The following is a 25,279-nucleotide window of genomic DNA, read 5'->3' as shown; positions in this document are numbered from 1 at the left end:
TCAAGTTTTTCAACTATATAAACAGCACAAACCTGTAAATAAGCAGGTTGACTTGACCAATCTGTCGTGTCTAAAGAGAAGCGAGCTGTGCCGTTGCTGTCTGTTGTGAGTATCACTTTCATACTTTTGGAATCATAACTTGCAGTGAGACACAATGTTTGATCTTTCAACAGATTGTTGAAAACATCATTGACCAGAAACTGTCAAAAAAGAAATAAAAACAAAAAGTGACAGTTTTGGTCCCATAGACTTTTGATGTTGTATTTTTGGTATTGAGAGGTGCTCATGTCCTAGTGCCTAATTTATGAAATGTTGCATGGAAACCATCCTAAATTAGATTGTACGCTAATATCTCAAAGTGCGTACATGAGATTAATAGAATGAACGTACACACAGAAGACGTGTGTAGGTCTTTCCTTCAGATGTAAAATCTTTACATCAATAATATTCTTGAAATTGCGCGCAGCTGAAGAGTTTCAAATCTCCGTCTTTTAACGATGTCTAATTCATATTATTTATAAATATGAACGTTGCCATGGATTTTTGCGTATGCACGCTTTATAAATGAGGCCCCTGGTCTCAGAGTTAGGTCTTGATCTTTTATTAAACTGGCAGGAAATAAACATGATCATTCAACCTTTCCCACATAGGCAATCCCAGGCTTGTATATTTCTGCTGAATCAACAAAGGAAACTGTGATAACATCACTGCCATAAGAAACTCCAGCTGAACACTCCACAGTAATCCCTGGAAAACCAGAAGAACATGTTTAGGACAATTAAGATTCATAAGAGCAGTTTACCTGTTTTGTCCTCTTCTACTTTATAATTTACTTGAAAATGTCCTCCTGGACTCATGCCACATTCAGTCACATCTATCACTGCACAGGCACAACCAGTCGCGTCAGTCTAAATGAAACAGAAATCATTGACATGAAGTGCATACAATTATTTAGACTGGTGTAAGAAGCTTTTATGTTTTATTAAAACTTATATAATACAATCCTAAATATTATAAATGTTCTGTTGGTTGTATTCTGTTCAAATGTTAGGGTAATGTAAAAAAACTACGAACCTTTATAACGTAGTTTCTGCAAGTTTTAGGTGTAGTTTGGCGATACCAGTAATAATTATAGTTTATTCCACACACTTCAGCAGTCCCAGACCCCTGCACTCCCTTGCCATAGGGGTATCTACAGATGTAAAAAAAGATTGATGTTTTAGGCCGAAAATATTGCACCTTATTTATCTGCAAAGTTCTACTGTTTAAAAAATGCTTACGGAGCACAAATGTTCAGTATGAATTCTGCGATCATGGGAGTTATAACGGGTGGAAGATTTGCAGTGATTTCAAATTTAGGCAGAACTACAACAAACAAGATGAGACGAGTTTAACAACAGGACAAATTATGAAAAAAATTCAAAGCTGATATCCAGATCTTACCATATCGGTTAATTTCAAAGTTGTGTGTTGTTTGTTGGTTGTTCTCATCCCAAGCAGTGATGACGTAGTTGCCTTCAGCAGCCTGAGGTGTCATGCGGTGGAACAGATCTAAAATGCCATTACTGGTGGTCCGATTCAACCACTGACCAATGAGGTTTGACTTGGGATCCTAAAAGTGCCACACAAATAATAAACCAGTGTAATGAATCAGCAAACACAACTAGAAATAATTTTTTGATTCTATACTGTACCTGGATTTCTATTGCTTGAAACTGCAAGAAAGAAAAAAAATCAGTTTTATTAAAGGTGTAAGGGTCACATAATGCTTGAAGCATTACCCTATGAATAATAGGATTGGTAGGGAAGAACCCAGATGCAGGCAGCGGTGAGGGGTGAACAAACAAGACTTTAATCAGGACCAAAACAAAGCCCACGAGGGGGCTACCAACTAAGAACACGTGATAACAATATTGAACACGATAAACTGATAAGACAAACTTAAAATACTCCCTGTCCAACCCCATCCAGGCAAAAAAGGGGGGAAACTGGTAAGAGAAGTCCCATGAATTAGATTTAACATATTCCTGCCTTCGATGTTACACAACAAGTGATTCATGAGATAAAGTCATAAATAAATGCAAATAATTAGCCTAGCTTTGACATTTAATCATACTCTTCTCTATTAATAATAATAATAGTAAATAAAATAAAATGAAAATATATTATATTATGGGTGAGAATTGTTGAATTTGACAATTTTGAACATCAACACTGCAACTGCAGCTATAGTAAAGCATGAGCTTCATGAGAATTAACATAATGTAGTAGTAAAGTATGCAGTGAAATATAGAGCAATAAAAAGTATTCTGCATTACATAACAAGTGATAAATAAGATTACTATTTAATTATTTTTGTACATCAATGGTTGATAGCCTTTCACAATCACATCATATGTTGCTTACCACTTGTATGGTCTCTTTACGTGTAATTGTGTCAAAATCATCTAATTTAGCTTACAAAGTGTGACTTCCCCTAATAGGTGTTTTTCTCATTTAGGGCTGGTGCTTGGGAATGCTTTTGTTTCAGAATAACTGCACCTAGAAATTACTTAATTTTGGTGTATCAACAGCGGTATAATAGGGTATAATAAGTGTTAGGTGTTTCTCTTCTAAGATCCTGTTAAACTGGATCATTCAAGTCAATGGTGCAAAAAGTATAGTGTGACTGCACCTTAAGACAATCTGTGCATTAGTGTTCAGCAGACTCTGCACTGACTCCTCAGTCGTCAGGTTCTGACACAACTCTAGACATTATAATGTGAACTTTAACCTCTCACACAAAGAAGCGACGTCTTACAAAGGACCCACCCCGAAGAACAATTTTTGCATGGTATTTATAATTCTCCTGTTGTCTTTTCTTAGCCGGGGCCTTGGAACACGTCCAATACGCTTTCTCTCCTTTGTGGTGCCTCAGCCAACCAGCTCACACTGCTTTTCCTGACCATTTGTGGAGACCCCATACCTCACCAAATTCCGACGAGCTCTGCGTAATCTGATCTTTACACACACACACATATTATTTTGGTACAGAAAGTTCACTCCAAATAAGTCCTTTGGTTAACTCACACACTTGTTATATTTTTAACATATTATGCACAGTTAATGATCAATAATGAAATCATAAAGCATATTAAATGTAAAAGCACGTTTAAACCATAATAAAAATCACAATAAAAATCCTTCATTGTCTCCCGAGTCCATCGTGCCACAGACAAACATGGTCTCTATGAAGACTTGGGAGATCAAATTGGAGGTTCTTGCAGCCTCAAAAGGGGTTACCTCTCTGCCTGGGTGCCCACCCAGTTGGTTGTTTGCCAGAGGAATTAAGGTCTGATGTCATCCGTTGGGGTCATTGTTCCAAGGGGTTAGCTGAACCATCTTTCTCATTAAACAACGGTTCTGGTGGCAATCTATGTCATGTGACATACAACATTTTGTTTTAGCCTGCTCGATCTGTGCCATTTCTAAGACTTCCAATAGACCCCCTGCTAGACTCCTTCAACTGTTGTCAGTTCCTTCGAGACCCTGGTGCCATATTTTGCTAGATTTTGTAATGGGACTCCTGCCCTCCAAAATAGAGAGACAGCCGTCACTGTCATTGATCACTTCTTCCGTATTCATGGCCTCCCGTTGGATGTGGTTTCTGACAGGGGGCCTCAGTTTATTTTCCAAATTCTAGAAGGAATTTTGTAATTTGTTGGAGGCTGCGGTTAGTCTTTCTTCTGGGTTTCATCCTCAGAGTAACGGCAGACAGAGATTTAGAATTCATGTTGTAGTGTTTGGTGTCTCAGAACGCATCCTTGTGGAGTCAGCAACTGTCGGTTGTGGAGTACGCGCACAATTCCTTACCAGTTTCGTCTACCGGCCTATCTCCATTTGAGGCTAATTTAGTTTACCAGCCACCTGTTTTTCAGAGTATGGAATCAGAAGTCGCGGTCCTCTCAGCCCACGCCTTTGTCCAGAGGTGCAACTTTATCTGGAGCAAGGCTAGAGAATCTATCCTCCTGGTGAGGTCATGCCACCGGTCTAAGCCTCCCGTAAATGTCATTGGTCAAAAAGTGTGGCTTTCATCCAAGAACAAATCCCCTTTGTAATAAGCTTGTTCCTTAATTCATTGGCCCGCTTACTTTCATCAAAAAGATTAGTCTGGTAGCAGTCCACCTCAAACTTCCTCCAGCGAAAGGGAGAATTCATCCCATATTCCTTTTTTGTTACCATTAACCCCCCTGCCCCAGTTCCCCCCACAACCACGACTCGTAGATGGGGAACTCACTTAAAATTTACCTGGTGGACAGGGAGGGTTACGGTCCTGAGAAGAGGAGTTGGTTTTCTGCTCAGGACATCTAATGGATGATTACAATCGACAGGTAAGTTCTTCTGGAAGTGCTAGGAGGCACTCCTAGGGAGAGGGGTACTGTCACGGTTGTCGGGTCTGTGTGTTCATTCCTGCATGTCTGTCTCATTAGCGTTGCCCCAGCAACCTGGGTGCTGATTAGTAGCGGCACCTGTGCCTCATTTAAAGAGGCCTATATCTGACTCACGATCGTAGTGGGTTATTGTCAGATAATTGTTTGCTTCATGCCTGTCGTGTCTCCAGTGATTCATGCTGTTCCAGATTTCGGCGCCTGATCTGTATTGCTTACCGAGTGGTGGATTACTTACCGGAATTCTGGGTTCTCTTCAGTCATGGAATGTAGGGAGATGTGCTCTCTTTATTCACTGGGGGACAGACGTACAGTCCTATATACATTTATATAGAAATGTACAGTACATATATCCATTTATAACCTTACCATGTATTGATGTTCTTGTTAATATGTCTGTCTTAAACATTGACTCTAAGTAGTTTGAATGAAGGTGTATAACTTCTGGAATTACTAGATTTGCAGTAACTCATTTAACCAAGATGATGTAGATCATGTTTGGGGTCTATGAGCTGCATTTGTGATTACCTTAATGTTAATGTTTGTTGTGTTTTGGTAATTCTTTTTATATTACATTTATTATATTAGATTAACATCTATTGTGCTATTGCTCTTTGTATGACATATCGCTTATTGCTCCCCGAACTCTTTGTAAATCGCTTTGGATAAAAGCGTCTGCTAAATGACTAAATGTAAATGTAAATTCAACTCTTAGAAGTTTACTTACTGAAAATCCAACCAGCTTCCACATGCAAAACAAGTGCTGGAAGACAAAGACAATTAACTCTCCCTCCAAAGGTGCAATCTTCTGATTGGGTCTATCACATCTGTAGGATGTGACATCCACACAGCTTAAGAGACCACCGTCTCTTCCGATGTTCTTTTGCCCTTTTTCCTATAAACCAACCTTCATCAGAAACCAGTTTGTGGCGTCTCTTCCCCCACCGGGGGAAAAGGAACAATGGACTTCTGCACACCTTAAGGAGTCACACGGTCATGAGGCCCGGAACTTTTCAGCAGGACCGTATTCTGAAACCAATTGAACCTTTCCATCTCTCCAAGCGCATGCAGATACACATCTAGCAGAGAACTCGCAAGTATCCGTTTCTATTTATAGAATTGCTGTGTTAAGTTTGTGCCTCTTTGTTAAAGATGATTCTTATTGGTGTTAAGAAATCGCTGCCATGCTTTCTCATTACCTCTTTCTCTCGCCCTCTCTTTCTCTCTCTGCGCTCCCTAGCGGATGTGCGTTTGTGTTTCATGTAGTGTTTGTTTCTGTGATCGTCATTATGTTTACCATGTAGAGTAGTTTAATAAACAACCATATATTCACTTGTGATGGGTTTTCTGTGCTCAATCCTCATATACGAGGTCACTTAAACAGTGTTTGATTTATGCTACCTTTGCTCTAAATTCTGTTTGGTAAAGTCACGTTAATTATGGCCATGAGATTACGAAAAGTGTATTAATCAATTAATCATCGCTGGACGAATGCATATAAATATTGTTATACTTTATACTACTAGTCAGAGAATGTAAAATATGTATATTTAATAACAATTATAATACATATTTTACTTTGAGCTAAACTAATTCCTTGACTGAAACTGATGTTTTAAATAACTAATTTCGTGGATGTGATATTGATGGATCTGGTGCAGAATCATATTTGGTGAGCTAAGCTCATCACCTCAGCTAAAACCGCTACACTGGTTACACCGTCCCCATGTCCAGTGGCAGTTCTACATTGAATTGCACCCCGGGCGACAACATCTTTGAGCGCCCCCCCCCCCCCCCCCCCTCGAAAAAACTAAATTATGTCAACACCAGCTAAGTAGTGTCTTACATTCAATTATTAATCTGCTATGTCATGTTTTTATGACAATTATGACAGGTTAAGATGTATTGGTTAATTTAAAGTTGTCAACAAAGACCTCAAACAAACAATATTTGCATTAAAAATGTCATAATTGAGCGAATGACACTTAATGACAGTTGTCATAAACATGCATAAAACCTTCATATTCATGACATGTGTGATGTAGCAAATAAATAGCAAAGGTTATGTTCGTCTTAGAAACTAGCTACAGATTGGAAAATTCTGTTTGCTCATTGCGGGACCTTACGTTAACCCAACTGATGGAAATAAATAATAATAACTGAACTTGTAACAGTTTTGTTGCAAAGCACAATATTATGGTGAAATTGGATCTCGTGTTTGTTGACTTAAAACCAAATTTGTTGTATGAGGTCTACCTGCCCTGCGCGGGCCTCGAACCGGCGTCTGTCTGAATGAGAGTCAGGCGCTCTAACGACTAGGCTAAACACCGCAGTGTCTTTTCACACAACATGGCAACATGGATACAGTAATCATAACACAGAGAGAACATTATAGTTGCCTACCTTTATCTTTTCAGCATACAGGGGCGCCAATTTGCCAATTCCCCACACAATGAATGAATAGATAATAGATAACCGATTTGCGGCGGCCCAGAGTTTCTTTTACTGCTCGTGCCGGTGCCGCCCCCCACGTGACATGAAAAAATGCCGCCCCGGGCGACTGCAGTGCCTAAAACCGCCACTGCCCATGTCTGTGAGGATTACATCACCTCTAACTCAACATTTCCATGATAGAACTCCTTGTTATGCCAGCCCACCCATCAACTCAACACCACTTCATCACTTTGCTCAGATCCTCAACTTTAACAAGTCTACGAGGACTCCCGGGGTTAATGTTTAATGACTAGTTCAAATTGATCTCTCATATCGAAGAAACCACTTGAACATGCAGGTATGTGCTCTACAATATCAGGAAAATCAGACCGCTCCTGTCAGAGCATGCCTCTCAGCTGCTAGTCCAAGCTCTGGTCATATCAAGACTAGACTACTGCTATTCTTTAATGGCCAGCCATCCATATCAATACATTCAAGCCCCTGCAAATGGCTGGTGTTTAATCTGACACTGGACTTCAGAACGCTAACAGAAAAAAAAATCACCCCTTTATTTTAACTCACTGCTGTAGATCCCCTTCTGCCATCTTCGTGCTAAAAATGAGCAACGTCTGGTTCCATTGCAACGAGGCACCAAGTTGCTTGAAAAAACCTTTACTCATTCGGTTCCTCTGTGGTGGAATGAACTGCCAGCCTCCCCCAAACTGCTGCATCCATCACAAATTTCATAAAAAAACTTGAACATCTGTTCTGCATTTATCCGTTTTGTCCTTAATAAACAATTGTGTCCTTCACGTCATTCATTCATACTCTTTCTTGCTTTCTTCAGCTTTAATCCTTCTAGCAACATGGTTTAGTAAACTATAGTGTGTTGACACAAGTAGAAGAGCATTTCACATCTTAAGTCGCTTTGGGAAAAAAGCGTCTGCCAAATGTATAAATATACACTTAACTAAAGGATTATTAGGAACACCATACTAATACTGTGTTTGACCCCCTTTCGCCTTCAGAACTGCCTTAATTCTACGTGGCACAACAAGGTGCTGAAAGCATTCTTTAGAAATGTTGGCCCATATTGATAGGATAGCATCTTGCAGTTGATGGAGATATGTGGGATGCACATCCAGGGCAGGAAGCTCCCGTTCCACCACATCCCAAAGATGCTCTATTGGGTTGAGATCTGATGACTGTGGGGGCCATTTTAGTACAGTGAACTCATTGTCATGTTCAAGAAACCAATTTGAAATGATTCGAGCTTTGTGACATGGTTCATTATCCTACAGGAAGTATCCATAAGAGGATGGGTAAATGGTGGTCATATAGGGATGGACATGGTCAGAAACAATGCTCAGGTAGGCCGTGGCATGGATGGGTACATGGTGGTCATAAAGGGATGGACATGGTCAGAAACAATGCTCAGGTAGGCCGTGGCATTTAAACGATGCCCAATTGGCACTAAGGGGCCTAAAGTGTGCCAAGAAAACATCCCCCACACCATTACACCACCACCACCAGCCTGCACAGTGGTAACAAGGCATGATGGATCCATGTTCTCATCCTGTTTGTGCCAAATTCTGACTCTACTATCTGAATGTCTCAACAGAAATCGAGACTCATCAGACCAGGCAACATTTTTCCAGTCTTCAACTGTCCAATTTTGGTGAGCTTGTGCAAATTGTAGCCTCTTTTCCTATATGTAGTGGAGATGAGTGGTACCCGGTGGGGTCTTCTGCTGTTGTAGCCCATCCACCTCAAGGTTGAGCGTGTTGTGGCTTCACAAATGCTTTGCTGCTTATCTCTGTTGTAACGAGCGGATATTTCAGTCAAAGTTGCTCTTCTATCAGCTTGAATCAGTCTGCCCATTCTCCTCTGACCTCTAGCATCAACAAGGCATTTTTCTCCCACAGGACTGTTGCATACTGGATGTTTTTCTCTTTTCACACAATTCTTTGTATACCCTAGAAATGGTTGTGCGTGAAAATCCCAGTAACTGAGCACATTGTGAAATACTCAGACCGGCCCGTCTGGCACCAACAACCATGCCACGCTCAATTGCTTAAATCACCTTTCTGACATTCAGTTTGGAGTTCAGGAGATTGTCTTGACCAGGACCACACCCCTAAATGCATTGAACTACCATGTGATTAGTTGATTAGATAATTGCATCAATGAGAAATTGAACAGGTGTTCCTAAAATTCCTTTAGGTGAGTTTATATAATTTGAGAGATTCTGAAAAACTACTAGCTGTGTATAGGTTATTGGACATTTTGTAATTATACTGTAGGCAGTGGAAGAAAAGTAAAACAAAGTGTGGGATGGATTTTAAAGATTTTTTTTGCGTAGGGTTAAATATAAGAGTTGTTCAAAATAGGCCCATTGAAGGTTTTACTGACAGTTTAAGGATCCAGTGAAGTTAACACTCAAACGCTTTCAGATACTTTTTATTAGTTACATATCTTCCAAACTAACCTCTCATTTGCATTGCGATTACACAGTCTGCAGGTAATTCGTGACATCATACTGCAGGCATTAAATGTAGGATTTCCTCACTAGTTAGACATTTTCTATTTAATTTGTCACATGAAAACAAAACCGACAAATTATGTAGTCGCACTTTAATATAAATTTATATTCGTTATCCCTCTAACATATAGGCCTGAATCAGCCTTGAACGCAATAAATTCTAAATAACAGATTTTTAAAGTACAGATTAAGTCCAGCCAATGCATGTTATAATAAATTAAACTACAGGAAACAGGTTTTAGTAGTGGAAACTCTTTATTCAATAGCATCATTGCAATCATATGAATCATTGGAGGTCATAAATCTGGCTTTTGACGATCATGAAGTTTATATACACAGCAGCGTGCCATCAGTAGCCGATGTTTCAATCAAGAGGAATATTTCAACAAATCAAGTGTCAGTATTAATTCCATCTCTTGCATGTGATGAAATGAACAGCCAGTTTAGGAGTGAAGAACACCTCGATAATCCAGTGACAGCACTTTCATCTAAAAGTGAAAGTTGTGATTTCTACACATTGTTATTAAATGCATCAAGTCCACGGCATTTACATTTAAGAGCACATCTCAAATGACAATTGGAATTCATGTTATGTTTAAAACCTTAAATAACTTACGGACACATTACTTGACACATGGGGAGGTGTACTGCATCACAGCGCCTTCACCTAAGAAAAAGACATGCATTAAAGACCTTACAAAAGGCATATTTATGACGTCTCCATCTTTGTGACAGGGTTTACAAAAATAGGATTCCTTTACTGCAAAAGTAAAATTACATAATCAACTTTGCATTTTCGGCTTTAACATTAGACGCGGCCATACTTTGATGCATATTCCACAATTACAGTAAACTTGAATTTTTTTCTTGAGGCGTAAAACCCATTTAAAAGTTACGTAAAGTGAATTTAATCTGCAAGAACAATTTGTTTAAAACAATGCATTTATTCTCCTGCCCCAAATATTGTCAGGCTAAAATTATAACCCTTCAAGCATTGTTTTCCCCCAGTATTTCCATTTTAAATGTGGATTACAACTAAAATATTTAACACTTGGGATTTAATAGACACATACTGGTCTTGTAGTAATCGTAGACAGTCACCACAGCTGGTTTCAGATTCTTCACTACTACGTTCTGTAACAGCATTAAGGTAAAGGAATTCTCCCCCTCCCTTTTCATCTTAAAGAAAAAAAAGATCTGATGTCATTCATAGCAATTATAGTCACATGCCAAAACCATTCAAAATGTACATTTAGACCTACCCCATCTAAATACAAGATGACATGTCCTTCATTCTGCTCCAGAAGTTTGATTCTGGAATCCTGCTGAAGCTATGGACACAGAGGAACCAATGAGAACATATCAAATGCCGCAGAGTTTGAGGAAAACAATACTGAAGGCCTGAAAGAGTCACTCACAGTTTGTAGAGACAAGGAATCCAGCACAAATCCAGACAGCAGCTTCACATTAATGATGACCATGTTTGTCTCTTCTCGTGGACCATTATACCTGCAACAATATCAGCAACAATCACAAATATGGTTCAGTGTTGTGTATGTGGCCTGATAAACAGCAAACAACAGCTGTTTTTAGACTCGTTTAGTGCATTAAGACATGGTATACATATAAATATAGACACACACACACGTGGCAATTATTTAATAAATGATGAAACCAAAGATACACGGTCTAAACTCACGAGGGCTATTCCATGAATGATGTAAAGCTGCTCACCTGACAGTGAAAGCTAATGTGACAGTATAGTACTGTATCCTTTTACAAGTTGATGTTGCATTTGTAATGATGCTGAAGGCCAAGGAGTTCGACGGCAGGACATTGTAGTGCAAAGCAAACTGAGGAAAAAACAGAATGACGTAATGTGCAAGGCCACATTTAACTTCACTTCAGTAGCTGATAAAGAATTGATCACCTAAAATAAATCCTTGTGATTAAATTACATTTAAGTCAGAGGACACACAGAAACTAATGAGATCTGAAGTTGTTGACTGGTATAGGTTACATTTGGCAATAGGAATGTTTCTTCTGAAAACGTATTAACCCAACAGAGCCACATGGATGTTTGGGAGTTTTAAATTGTCATTTCAATAAAACGATTTGTTTAAATGGCTGAATTCAGCTGAAAACATTATATGGCATGAGGGCAAGTCAATATCTTGGGTAAACACTTAATGTAAAGCTCATCAAAAGAGCAACACGTGAAGGCATCTTACTAACCTGAACAAACACACAGCCCTGGCCTTGTGCAGCGAGTGTGAAGTTTCCTGCAGCTGGCTGCAGCCGTCTCTCTTGGTAAAGCAGTCGGTTTCCCTGGTTGACAGTGAAGTTGTATTTCAGGTTTGAGGGGGAGGTCACATTGACAACAACGGTTCCTGTTGGACTGTAGGTGGCAGCACTGTATTTAGCGAGTGCCTGGAGGGCCACCACAGTGTCCTGTTCATAGAGAGGGAGGAAGCCAATTACAGGCTGTTGTCAAAATAGCCTCCGTATATTGAAACCAATCTTGTGACAACTTTAAAACAAAGATTACACTCTTGGACGGAGAACCATTGTAGTTGAACCATGAATGAAGTGCCTTGAAATAACATTACTGTACCTGAGAAGAGGAGAAACCTCCAACTGTACCTGAGAAGAGGAGAAACCTCCAAAGGCATTTTGCCTCTTGGCCAGCCAGCGTACAATGGTAGCAGAATAGTCCAGTTTAAATGATGGCAGTGTTGGTCCAGAAAGAAGCGCCAACAACACATATGAACTCATCTCTACCTCTAAAGAGCCTGTCATTTGCCCATTATTTGCCTGGGTCCAATATCGCCCAACCCCTGAAAAGTTATAAAACAAAAGTCCTCAGTCTCGTGGGCTCTTGTTTTGTTTTCCTAATCAGAATTTTATTGACCATTTTTTTCCCCATTTAAAAATGTTTTATTCAGAGCTGAATGGCACCTTCTCTCTTGACTCGACTGTCCAAGTTGGAGATGAGTTTCTGTCTCATGTCTTGGTTTCCAGCAAGAGTGAATGTGTAGGAGGCCAGGGCAGTGAAGTATGTGTTGTTAAGGTTGCTGGAAGCTTCCTTGAGACAAACAAGGCCTTGCTTCACCATGGGATCCTTAAAGAGCACGCAAAATACAGTCAAATCTGTTTGTTAGTTGCATTGCCTTTATAAAGTCAGGCTTATGTCACAGCACACACAATGTGTATAGCCAAGCACAATGTTGAAACCTGTCAACATTTATACTTTATACTTATGAATGTACATATTCAAAAGCCGAAGTGTACATGACACAAAACCCAAACCCTAAAGTAGGCTATAGCTAAACTTTAAATCGTCTGGATTGTAAAAGTTACAATACCATATACACGGTGGTGTTGTGTAAAAACAGTTACAGATATTAGACAAAGAACGGTTGAATCTATTTGCAGCTGCTCCGCACTGCGCTATCAATATTAATAAAGAAATATGAATAGAGAAGCTTGTCCAAATGGGTGGAAAGTTAAGTAATAACGCAAACGTTTGGTGTGCCAAACGCCTTCTACTTGGATTTATCAAGACTGTTATAGAGTCTTAACACTCACAGTGGTATTCACGCCCAGTTCCAGCAGAGCTGCTACGATGTATGCGGTGAGGGTGACATCATCACTAACACCACCCTGTGAAAGAAGAAACAAGGAAGAGAAGCAACAGAATATTCCATTGATTAGCTTTTCTTTGTAAATTAAGTAGATTATTTATAGTACATCAAGTATGTGCGTTTTTATAATGTGATTATCCCACAACAGGCCTTCCAGCAAACAGGCCAACAACTCTGCAGATGTGAAAGTTTAGTTCATCTTAGCCGTCAACACTAATCCGGTTCTATTCTTACCTTCATATCATTGTGGTAGAGGACGCCCACTGTTTTATAGCAGCCATTCCCCTGCTGTTGCTGACCCAACCAAATCTTAGCCTGATCGATGCTAGTGTCATCTACAAACACAAACTTCTTTGCCCCTCCGAAAATCTTCATCACATATGCAGTTAACCTGAGAAGAGTAATGAGTTTTCAAAATCTAGAAATATTTATACTTTGCAACCCAGTCACACAGAAAATATTATAGAATCAAATGCTTTGTCTGTTTTTAAACTGACCAGGTGTGCCCAGACGGATCACTGTTTCCAAAGGCGCTGTAAGACCCATCATAATGTTTGTATTTCAGCTGTGTTTGGTAGCCTGCGAAAAGAAAATTAACATGAATATCTGAGTCTTCAGTAAGAGCGCTTAGTAATAGTTTAAATCATGTTTTCGCCTTATTCAGAATATTACTAACTACTGCATTGTGTGCAACTTGTAAAATGAGCAATATGAAAAGTTTTAGAAATTTCAATTATATTGTATATAAATTTGTTATTTCAGAGGAAAAGAAACAAACTTGTCAGTTTTGCAAAATTGGAAGTTTGATGTGTGAATATGCTGTAATCATTTTTTTAATCCATAAATATGCTGACCCTGCCATGGCTGGCAACATGACCCCTTTTCTGTCTGCTGAAGTGTGACGACTGTAAGAGGCTTATTCTTGAAACACAACAGTCTTCTAGTTCTCACCAGTCTGCAGGTAGGTTTTAGCTCGTGCCAAAATCTCAGGAGTGAGCTGTCCACTGCTCTCCAAGTACTGAAGGATGTAAATGTTGGGGGCAAAGTTCAGCATGTTCTGCTCTCCACAGCCGTAAGGCATCCGTAACAGATCAGCGATGTTTCTTAACGCATGACTGATCAGATCACCTGTGGAGCGAACAAGAGCAGATCATGTCGGCTCATCCTGATGTCCACACAGTTAATAGCAATAAGAGTGTGGATATTTATCAATACATTAAAAAGTATAAATGTGTCTAAACATGCATAAACTTACCCAGTACTGTGACAAAGCTTTTTTCAGAATCCTTCACAATAACTTCAGGGAGTTTAAGAGAGACAGTTGTGTTCACATAGTTGCCTAATAGAAATATAATTAAAAGTCAATGGCACGTCTCTTGCGTCAAAAGACAGTCTGAATGCAATACGGCGAGGATGATTGGTTGAGCATAAATTCCTATTTTAATGTCATTTAGTTTAAGTAGACAGCTTAAGTATCACGTCACAAAACGCAGCATGATTAGACGGTTTAGACTACAGCTTGTATTTTAGTCCACTTATATTACGTTGATAAATATTTACACTTTCTCCAAAGAATCCATCTGGAGGTGTACCAACAGAGCTTTCAATTAATAATGTTCCAGCTTCAATACAATTTAGTGACAGAACAATTGACTGACCTGTTAAACAGAGGAGTTCATTCTGAGTGATTATCTGTTGAACTCCCTCTGCCTGACAAATAAACAACTTTAGTTATTGTAACAAACTTGAAACTCTGTTTTATCGATTGCTAAAATTATAATCGTATGCATTTTCAGACTTTGCTTAATGGTTTCAACAAGATGTCCTTGTCCTAGTGTACTACACAGCTTTAAAGGCTTTGCAATAAGTTTCTCATTTAAAACCAACATGCAGAATTCTAAAGTTTATAACTTCTATGGTTTTAGAAAGGCTCACCTCGACTAGAAACGACTGCACCACAGTGTCAATACGGAGTCCTTCTGGTACAGTCACCATCTCATTCCCACAACGTTCCAGAGTCTTCACGGTCTCAGCTCTCACCGTAACCTTTACCTCTCCTGTAATATCCAGTCAATTAAATATAAGGACAGTCAATTAAATGTAAGGACAGTGTACTTGTGACTGAATGATTTTATTAACTGTAAACGTTAGTGCACATCAAAATTTGCTTGACGCCCACTTATTTTACATGGTAATTTTTAGTCCTACTATTGAATAGCCATGGAAAATAAGTGGGCATCAAGCGAATTGATGTGAACTACTGTGAATGTGGTTTTATTAACTGTAAACGTTATAGTTCACATCAAAATTCACCCCACTTTTCCATAGTCATTTTTATTCCTATTGAATAGAATTACCAAGTCTATGGGGCAAAGTTTGATGTGAACTATAACGTTTACAGTTAATACAAATCACATTCAATCATGAGTAGGAATAAAAATTACCATGGAAAATAAGTGGCGCGAATTTTGATATAGGGGCGAAGTGAAGTACTTTAAAATAATGTAAAACATGATTCAATCATATGTACACGTTTAGAATATTACACAGAATAACCAGTGTAGCATAGCTGCATTTATAGAAAATGTGTACTTGGTTTGTTGTGCACAAGATTGCATGTCAATGTATTGGATTTACCCAGAACTGATGCTGTAACCGTCCACTCAAAGGTTTTGGTCTCTTCTGCACAAATACATTGAGTGTAATTACAGCCATTACAAGGCAGAGCGGAGAACTGATCTGACTTTTCCAGTGTGACCTTCACCTGTACATTATAACACAGAGGGATCTGTTATTTTTTTGCATGTAAAATGTTTAAAAAAACGGAATTTTACTGTTTGTTTTTTACATATTTGTATGTATTTTTTAAGACTGCAAACAGAAGAAAATGGGGCAAATTTCATTTTACAGGGAAAACCTTATTTCGGGTAGAAAATGTTATTTGTTAAACAAGATTTTATTTTCTACAGTGTATAAAACAGTGTAATGTTAGTCCTATGCATATTTTCAGAATTATCAGGGTGACTCACCATAATACATTTGGAGAGGTAGTTGAATACAGTAGCTTTGAGTGTGAGGTCTTATCCACGGATTACAGAGTAGGGGAGAGTGAGGCTGACGAAGAACGGCTGGAAGGCAGTGAGAGCGGTGCTGGGTGCAACTCCAAAACCAACAGAAGATGTACAGAAAGCATCTGTGGCCCATTTAGTGATGGTGTCAGGAACAGTATTTGTAAGAGTCACAGATCCAGAGCTCCTAAAGAATAAAACATTACTCCTTATGCAATGACTTAGATGAATTATTTGTATTATAGAAAGGACTGGAGGTACAGTAACATTAGCGGGAGCTATACAAACCCCACAGGCACAAGATCCCATATCCAAGTTTCCGGAAAGAACTTGCGGATTGTATTTTGAACAGTGTTTTCCACAGGTGGAGCAAAAGCCAAATTTTCTCTTGCACCGGGTTGAACACCTCCTGCAACGGTTTGAGCAGATAGTAGGTACAGAAAGTACAGAAATTTAGAAAAGAAAGATGAAGTTACTTACCCATGGCTGTATTCATAACATTATATTCATAACAGTAAACTGGTTCTTTCACATCAGAGTTGGTAGCGATTTTGACTCCAATTGCCTAGAAGAAAGCAAGCATCATGTCTCATTAAGTGGATAGTGAATAATGATAAACTAACAACCACTGAAACAGGAGACTATGAGATCTTACTTTAAAGGCACCATATGCATCGTTGCTACTGTAATAAGGGTAAGGGTAAGCGAAGCGTGAACGTCTTTCCCTCGCCAGCATTGGGAGGTCAATTGGATCCATATCTACAGGTATGCAGGGATCTTCATTATATTCCCAGACTTGATATGGGTAATCCCCCAACATTTGGACTGGCAACATTCCAAAAACCTACAGATCAAGTTCATTTACAGGATGGATTGACACTGCCAAATCAAACAGAACAAGCAAAACATTTTAAAAGTTTCTTCTCTTAAACAGTTCTTACAAACGCAGCATTGAGTTGAGCCTCTGGTCTAAAGAGTAGTACGCTCTGATCAATGGACCTGACGGAGCAAAGGGAACCAGGCTGTGCATTCAGGTTTAGAGCTGATGTGTCTTTAGGCAGAGCCATGGAAGATGAGAAACTTAAGGACACCTGGAGCACAGATACATGGATCATTTAAAAAAGAATATAAAAGATGTGCATTTTAAATGAGTTTCATGTGATATTTGTTGACCTTGTTTGGCAAGCATTGTTCAATGGGGAAGTTCCAACTGTCCGCAACCGTTTCTCCGTTGGGAAGAACTGTGTACACCACCACCTGGGCGAATGGAGACAGGGCTGTGGTCTTTTTTAATGTGAATGACAACTTGCCTTTGTTTTCTGTAACACAGGGAAAACTGGTCAAATAAGGCTCTTAGAACATACAGAAAACTATTTTTTTATCAATTGCCTACCAATTCCAAACTGCACGTTGACAGACACAAGGCCATTTTGAGCCATACTGCCTTTGGAAAAGACCTGGAACCCACAAAGTGGAAAAATATTGTGCGAGTTTATGAAAAGCAAAGAAGCAATGTACAGTATGACAAAAGCTATAGTTAAACATACCATGTAGAAGACATCCAGTGTTTTCTGTCCCTTGAGCAGTGCACTGCCCTGAATGATGTAACTGGCCTCTACATTTGCACCAACCGCACAACTCAACGGGTTTGAAGTAGAAATTAACTTTAGAAAACTTTTGCTTTTGGAGTAGAACGGCCTTAACGATAGACTGCCTCCATTATAATCTCTTTCTGCAGGCCAGAAACCAGTCTGGCATTTATCCTCAATATGGCGAGCCTAATGTAAATGAATGAATATACATATACACAATGAATGACATCCTTCTATTGCACAGCAAAGTTATAGAAGTATATAATGGTTGAAAAAAAAAACGCACCAACCTGTAAATAAGCAGGTTGACTTGACCAAACTGTCGTGTCTAAAGAGAAGCGAGCTGTGCCGTTGTTGTCAGTCGTAAGTGTCATAGTAACACTTTTGAAATTGTAGTTTACAATGAGATACACCGTTTGACCTTTCAGTGGTTTGTTGTATACATCAGTGACTAGAACCTGTTAAAACACACATGAAGAAACAAGAACATTTTGGTACAAATTAAGAGTAGTGATGTTGTGATTTTGGTACAGGAGACATCTCTAAAAACAAAGACATTTATGAGTAAGATCTTGATCTTAATCTTGACTACATCTTTATTATATACACTGGGTAAAAAAATTATCATCCAACCTTTCCCTCATAGGCAATCCCAGGCTTGTATATATCTGCTGAGTCCACAAAGGAAACTGTGATAACATCACTACTATAAGAAACTCCAGCTGAACCCTCCACAGTAATCCCTGAAAAACAAGAATAACATTTTTGATTGGTCCATCTAGGACAATTAAATGGGAGAAGAGCAGTTTTCCTTGACACGCTTACCGGTTCCATCCTCTTCTACCTTGTAATTGATTTGAAATTGTCCTCCTGGACGCATGCCATATTCAGAGACATTTATTACTTGAGAAGCACAGCCAGTCTTGTCGGTCTAAATGAAAAATGTACATGAATTAAAAAGAATTTTAATTCGACATGTCACATTGTGCAAGCGGTCGTATGCAGTTTAGTCAACGACTGTTATTGCGTCTTCGAACTGACTACGGAATCAGGAAAATGATAATTGATGTGGGTTAATACGAAGTATTTAATAGGCTGTAGCAAACCTTTATGATGTAGGTTCTGCAAGTTTTAGGTGCACTTCGGCGATACTGGTAAAATATATAGTTTGTTCCACACACTTCAGCGGTAACAGACCCCTGCACACCCTTCCCATAGGTGTATCTAAAAAAATATATATATTTTTATGAGACAGATCATGTTTACGTTGCATTTATCAGCTAAATTTAGCAAAAGTGTTTACCGAGCACAAATGTTTAATATGAACTCTTTATTCGTGGGAGTTATAACAGGAGGAAGATTCGCGTTGACTTCAAATTTAGGCAGAACTACAACAAACAAGAGACGAGTTTAAAAAAAACAGGACAAATTATGCAAGAAACTGTCAAAGCTGATTTCTAGTTCCAACCATATCCTTCAATTTCGAAGTTGTGTGATGTTTGTTGGTTCTTCTCATCCCAAGCAGTGATGATGTAGTTGCCCTCAGCAGCCTGAGGTGTCATGCGGTGGAAGAGATCTAAAATGCCATTACTGGTGGTCCGATTCAACCACTGACCAATGCGATTTGAGTTAGGATCCTAGAAGTGGCACAAAGAAACAGTGTAATGAAACTGCGAACAAAAAAAAAAATCCAAATAATTAATGCAAAACAATGACGACAAATGTAACCACGGTTCCCCAGATGGAGGGAATGAGACGTTATGTTGAGATGACAGTATGGGGCTTTGAACTAGAGAACCCATGATCTCTGTTTTAAAAGGAAAAATGAACTTGAAAAAAATCCATGTCAGTCTCTGTGCATACAGGTATAGAAGACGGCCAGCGCATTCATTCAGTGTTTGTGCGGAGGAACCTGGGAGGCGCCGCCAGGTCACTGCAGAGGATGGCCAAATCTACACAATCACCTAATGAAGGCAGAAAGCAGTTGTGCCCAGAGCCGGCCATCGATCTTACCGGTTGGTAACATGCAAGATACAGGCGGACATCAGCTCCATGCGAAAGGTCATAGAACCTTGCTAAAGTGTTGGGCATAGCCCATCCCGCAGCTCTGCGATGTCTGCCATTGAGGGGCCCTATGCCAGTACCCAAGGAGAGACTATACCCCAGGTAGAGTGAGCTCACACTGAAAGAGGGCATGGGAGATCTTGGGACCAGTATGCTGTAGTGATGGCATCCACGATCCAGTGCACCAGTCTCGGTTTGGAGGCAGGGGTCTCAGGACCATGTGAGTCTCATGGCCTGGACTTGAGACAAGTCGGACGTAGTGCATGTAGGCTGGGAGGATCCACAAGTCTGTCCTGGGGTGCCACGCTGTGCCCTTCATCAGGGCAACTAGCCAGAAGAGATCATTGGTTCTCAAGTTGTAACCCCATATGGTGGTCTCGAAATAACGTCGAGAAACGGACATAAATGGAACTAACATATGCTTAAAGAATTTTATACTGTACCAGGAGTTCTATTGTTTGAAACTGAAAAGAAAAACAAGGAACAAGATTTAGTTTGAGCAATGGTATTCTAGTGAATGCTTGAAGAGCTGGCATAAATGCCATTCAAACAAATGTTATAACATAATCCTTGCTTCATTTATCTAAGTGTGGTCATAGTAACTAACGGTAATATTACCTTCTGATCAAGAATAAAGAAATTGGAATCCAAAGAGACGATGCGAAATTTTACTGGGGAAGAGAATTGTAAACAGCACAGTAGCACATAAGCAATAAAGTGAGTAAATTTGGCTGTATGAACAAAGTATGCCGTTAAATCACATTCATTGATATGTAGAAGCACAGGCAATTTAACGAATACAAAAATACCGGTTTCTCCTGGCTTGTAGATTGGCTTGTCTGTTTGGATGAAAATGAGCTTCATTGGAGGCTTTATGAGAATCTGAGTAGTTTTGTTTAGTGATGTCTTGTCTCCTTCAATTTTAACAGAGACGTTTGCCACAGTGTCTATAAGCACTACAGGGACCTACAGGACCCAAAGCAAGGAACAAAGAGCTTTAAAGCAAAGTGTTACTAACGCTTGCTAAGCCACTTCGCTAAATGATCCAACCAGTCCATCAAAGATGCAAATATATAATAAATGGATTGGTTTGTCTCAATAAAAATAAATGTTAAATAAACAATTACATTACATTGTTGTATTGTGGTCATTCACTTTTGTATGCCTTTTATGCTTTTAAAATGTTAAGTATACTGACCTGGAAAGGCACGCACTTGTAGAAATTCCTTCCAATTAAGTTCTCTTTAAGAATGGTCCTATATACATTATCTGAGCTCAAAGTTACCACTAAAGAAAGGGTTGTACTGGGCTCATTGATATGGGCACACAGAGTCTCTTTTGTGCCGCTCACTGCCTGAGAAGTGACTGCCACCAGGTATGTGCTAGAAGACAAAAAGAGATTGCTTTTATTTGCAGTAACTGTTTTGAACATGCATGTGCTTCGAGGAACTGTATTATTGTGCTTGCAGTACACAGCAGCTCTCTTTGGCTCACTGGGTGAATGTAGAAAAGACTAAGGAAAACGTTGCATATGTTAACGGGTTGGTGCATTTCAACTAAATGAATAAAACATGTTTGGCCTTATTTGTTTAGCCTTCTCAAGTCTTGTGAAATGCATACAATTAGTCATGTCTTATTAGGGTTCGAGCCCGTAGGGCTAGAAACCTATTGTATTTGTAGGTTTTATTATTATTTTTCCGCCGTATTTGCCGTAAAACTGATCGTGCAGCCCAAACCGTAAGGCCGACAGAGCTGAGACTCGGTCAGATGGTAGTAGTCTTGATGGCTACTCAGACACATGGACCCAGCCAAATCGGCCCATAGGTGGCGCTACAGTGATAAAAAGCGCCTTTACGCTCATTACTCCTAAACCGTTTGTCGCACACCCAAGTGTCTCATATCATTGTAATCATTGGCTCAAAACTTAAAAAACGTATAGGTCCGATTTCATTTCCGGTATGCAAATGTTTTCGGTAATTTGCATTTTATGCAAAAAAAAAAAGTGAACTAGTCTCTGGATTTTTGCCGGATCGGAACCAAACCAACGATGATGAATTCTGTGGAGTGTGATTGTAAATAATTATCGAAAAAAAGTTGAAATTTCGATCCGTGGTGGCTGGGGGGCGACAAAACGTCTGAACCGGAAGGGGCATATTTGGTTAAAATGGTTATAACTCGTGAACCGTTTGAGCTATCTTCATGAGGCTTGGACCATATGTTTATACTCTCAGTCTGAGGTCACAGGATAAAAAAGTCGGCGTTTGGCCTCTAGGTGGCGCTATAATATACATTTTCTCGAAAAGGGCAATAACTACCCAAGAGTTTGCCCTATCAACTAATTTCTTGGTATGGTGTGTCTTTGTGTCATGTACCATGATTCTAGAAAAGGACATTGGCGTATCTAAAAAAACATGGCCGCCATCGGCCAATGAAGTTTGAGCACTCCTTAGACCGACTTAACGGAGGCCGATCAAAACGACACTCGCTGGGCTTGTTCGACTCATGGTCAAGAAGGTCTGTAAGAAATATGAACTCATTCGGCCACTGGGGGCGAAATAACGTTTTTGGAGTCCTTTAACAATTGTGTGTCACGTGATATTTGAAAAATACTCAAACTATTTACAACAAATGATAGCTCTTCTCATTCTGAACAACTTTGCCTCTTGAACCACTTCTGTCGATCAAACGGTTCGTGAGTTATCGCTGATGATGTCAAAAACCTACTTTCGCGAACTCGTCCTAGGTTTTTCGATTAATCGGAACCAAACCGATTCAGATGACTTCTGTGGAGTGTGAATGTCAATAACTATCGAAAAAGTTGAAATTTCCTTTCAAGGTCGCTTAGGGGCACCAAAATAAATAAATGGGCGGGGCCTATTACATTTAAATGGCCATAACTCAATAACTATGAGATCTCATCATGGGGCTTGAAACATATGTGAAGACCATAACTCCGACGTCACAAACCTAAGGCCGCGGCGTTTGGACACTAGGTGGCGCTATAACAGTAAAAATGGCTAAATTTACGAGTTTTGGTTGCAAAAACAATTGTGTATCACGTGACATTTGACATATACTCAAACTATTTACATAATATGATAGCTCTCCTCATTCTGAACAACTTTGCCTCTGGAACCACTTCTGTCAAACAAACGGTTTGTGAGTTATCGCAGATGATGTCAAAAACCTACTTTCGTGAACTCGTCCTTGGTTTTTTGACCGATCGGAACCAAACCAATGCAGACGACCTCTGTAGAGTGTGAATGTCAATAACTATCGAAAAAAAGTTGAAATTTCCTTTCAAGGTCGATAAGGGACGCACGCCAAAAGTTCTTAATATGCGGAGCCTTTTACATTAAAATGGCCATAACTCAAGAACTAGCTCCGAGGTCACCTACTAAAGGCAGCGCCTTTTGGCCGCTAGTTCTCTTCGTTCTGAACAATCTTGACGCTTTAGACTGCTCGAACCCGGGAATCGCTGCTTGCAGCTATATTTATAAACTTGTATTTATCATCAATAACAGTCTCTAGACCATTTCAAAAGATGTTTAGTTACACGTGTTAATGAATTGCCGTTATACGTTCATAACGCTTCCTCAGCATCTGATGAAAGCTTACAGATAATACTGGACCCTTACAGTGTCCAACAAAGGTAGAAATCCTGTACCGGTCACTGGGATGGTGCCCTTTGAAAAGGTCCCATGTACCACTTGGGTATAAATATTTATACATTTTGTATAGGGATACACTAATATATACCAATATGCCAATGACAACAATAGATTATTCTTTAACATTGGAAGAGATAATACAGCGGCAGAAACACAACAGCCCTTTATACAGTATCTAGATATGAAAATAACATTTCCGAAGACAGAAACAAAGGCAAAAGTAACTGCTTTAAATTAAAACAGTCACTGCAGAAAAGGTAGCCATTAGTTATTTTTTCCCCTAAAAATTATGTTTAAAGCCTATACACTAAAGATTATTTAACAATTTACATAACTTCTCTGGTATCTTTTTATTAGTCAACAAACAAATTATAGACGTTCTTCCAGATCAACCCAGAAACATGTTCTTATAGCTACAAGTCTACCAGGTCTCAAGACAGTAGTCCGATTCAAACAATATGCTTTTGTTCCTAGAATTCACACAATTTACTCTACATACCGTCCCCACAAGAATGGTTTCCTAATAGCAGTAATCGAATAACCACAGAAAAACAGGACCAGTATTTTAACTGAGCAGCAGAAGTTTGACCGGAAAAATCTTATGAACTATCGGCTAGAATATATATATATTGGCTGATAACATTAAATGTGACCATTTATTGGCAGACACCGATAATTTATCGTGCATCTCTAATTTTGAATCTTTCAGATATTGATACAACTTCGCACCTAGGGTACATCTTGTACTTTTTCAAAAAGGGTACTACCCGAGTGATAGTTTTTGCGACTTTTGACAGCGTAGTATTCCGCATGTCTGCTAAAATGAAAAGGATAATGATAAATGTACTTACGGGTCAGTCGCTCCACATGTTGAATCATATTGTAGCAGCAGAACTGTCAGAAGCGTTACCAGCGCCCGCATCTTGAGCTGTTGGTTTTGCAGTCGCACAGAGATTTGGTGCACAGTTTATACACCTCTGCCTACTCTCTGTCCTACCTCACCAAAGCAAAGAAAGTTGAGCAACTGGGAAGATGAATTGGATGAAACAGATTCAATCTGCAGTATTGCTCCTAGGTTTCCCAAATGAGATACTCAGGAGTAAAACTGCGTTACCCAAGATCAATTACAACGGTATTGACTCAATATTGGTTCTGTTTGCCCTGTCTTGTTTTATTTAGATTTTCACGGTCTGTTGATTAGTCATTAGGTTCACCTGTGTCCATTAGGTTACTCATTAGTCTTAATGGGTTTGTTCAGACTGTCACCTTAAATCGGATTTTTGTATACCATTGAAATCAACTTTAAATGATTAATTGCCCACATTGTGTATAGCAACTGTTCATTTTCGATTTGAATGTCCCGTTGTGCTCTCTAATTTTTGCTATATCTGATTATGTTTCTATGGCAATGACAGGGCGCTTTGAATTTAATGCGTCGCTGGGCATTCGATCGGTGTATGACATCAAAATACCGCGAGAGCGATTCCACAGCACACTGCTCTGTTGCTCTCGCAGTATGGTGATGTCATGCGCTGATCAATCTGAGCAGCGTTGTGTATAGTCGAACATATTGTTCTTACAATAGGCTTGTTTGAGCCAGTAAGAGCCAGGCGCCTGCAGTAAAGGGAGTGAAAACAGCAAAAGACACTTGTCCTGCAGCGCTGCGCAGACCGATCGGCGAGATTAGCTGGAGCCGTCAAATCGGACACTTCGGGGCTCTCGTTGCTTCCTCAAAGATAGCAGATCACGCGGCGTTTGCTGGCTTCATTGCAGACGAACTGAACACTATGCCTTTATAGTTGCATGAAATACAGCACGATGAACATAGACGGTGAGTA

General features: G+C 39.5%; 1 protein-coding gene across 1 annotated transcript; it reads right to left on the bottom strand.

Moving 5' to 3' along the window:
• Positions 1-628: 628 nt before the first annotated feature.
• Positions 629-24,588, bottom strand: LOC306908834 (alpha-2-macroglobulin-like protein 1; the record flags this gene model as incomplete). Its single annotated transcript, XM_079482048.1, is given in 42 exon segments — positions 629-747; positions 803-908; positions 1,075-1,192; positions 1,281-1,365; positions 1,444-1,612; positions 1,695-1,715; positions 1,782-1,891; positions 10,476-10,581; positions 10,665-10,733; positions 10,821-10,911; positions 11,137-11,255; positions 11,638-11,853; positions 12,046-12,239; positions 12,361-12,523; positions 12,991-13,065; positions 13,281-13,437; positions 13,544-13,625; positions 13,998-14,174; positions 14,302-14,385; positions 14,705-14,756; positions 14,982-15,103; positions 15,684-15,810; positions 16,076-16,126; positions 16,130-16,301; positions 16,403-16,523; positions 16,595-16,679; positions 16,770-16,958; positions 17,056-17,205; positions 17,288-17,433; positions 17,508-17,571; positions 17,662-17,892; positions 17,997-18,164; positions 18,340-18,449; positions 18,532-18,637; positions 18,813-18,930; positions 19,010-19,094; positions 19,175-19,343; positions 20,214-20,234; positions 20,389-20,441; positions 20,580-20,736; positions 20,969-21,152; positions 24,293-24,588. Coding segments are annotated over 42 exon segments (5,013 nt in total). The 5' UTR covers positions 24,364-24,588.
• Positions 24,589-25,279: the final 691 nt, after the last annotated feature.

This window comes from Barbatula barbatula, assembly GCF_947034865.1.
Source record: "Barbatula barbatula genome assembly, chromosome: 19".
Classification (NCBI taxonomy): Eukaryota; Metazoa; Chordata; class Actinopteri; order Cypriniformes; family Nemacheilidae; genus Barbatula; species Barbatula barbatula.
The sequence above is the reverse complement of the archived record's forward strand: the minus strand, read 5'-3'. Positions and strand labels throughout refer to the sequence as shown.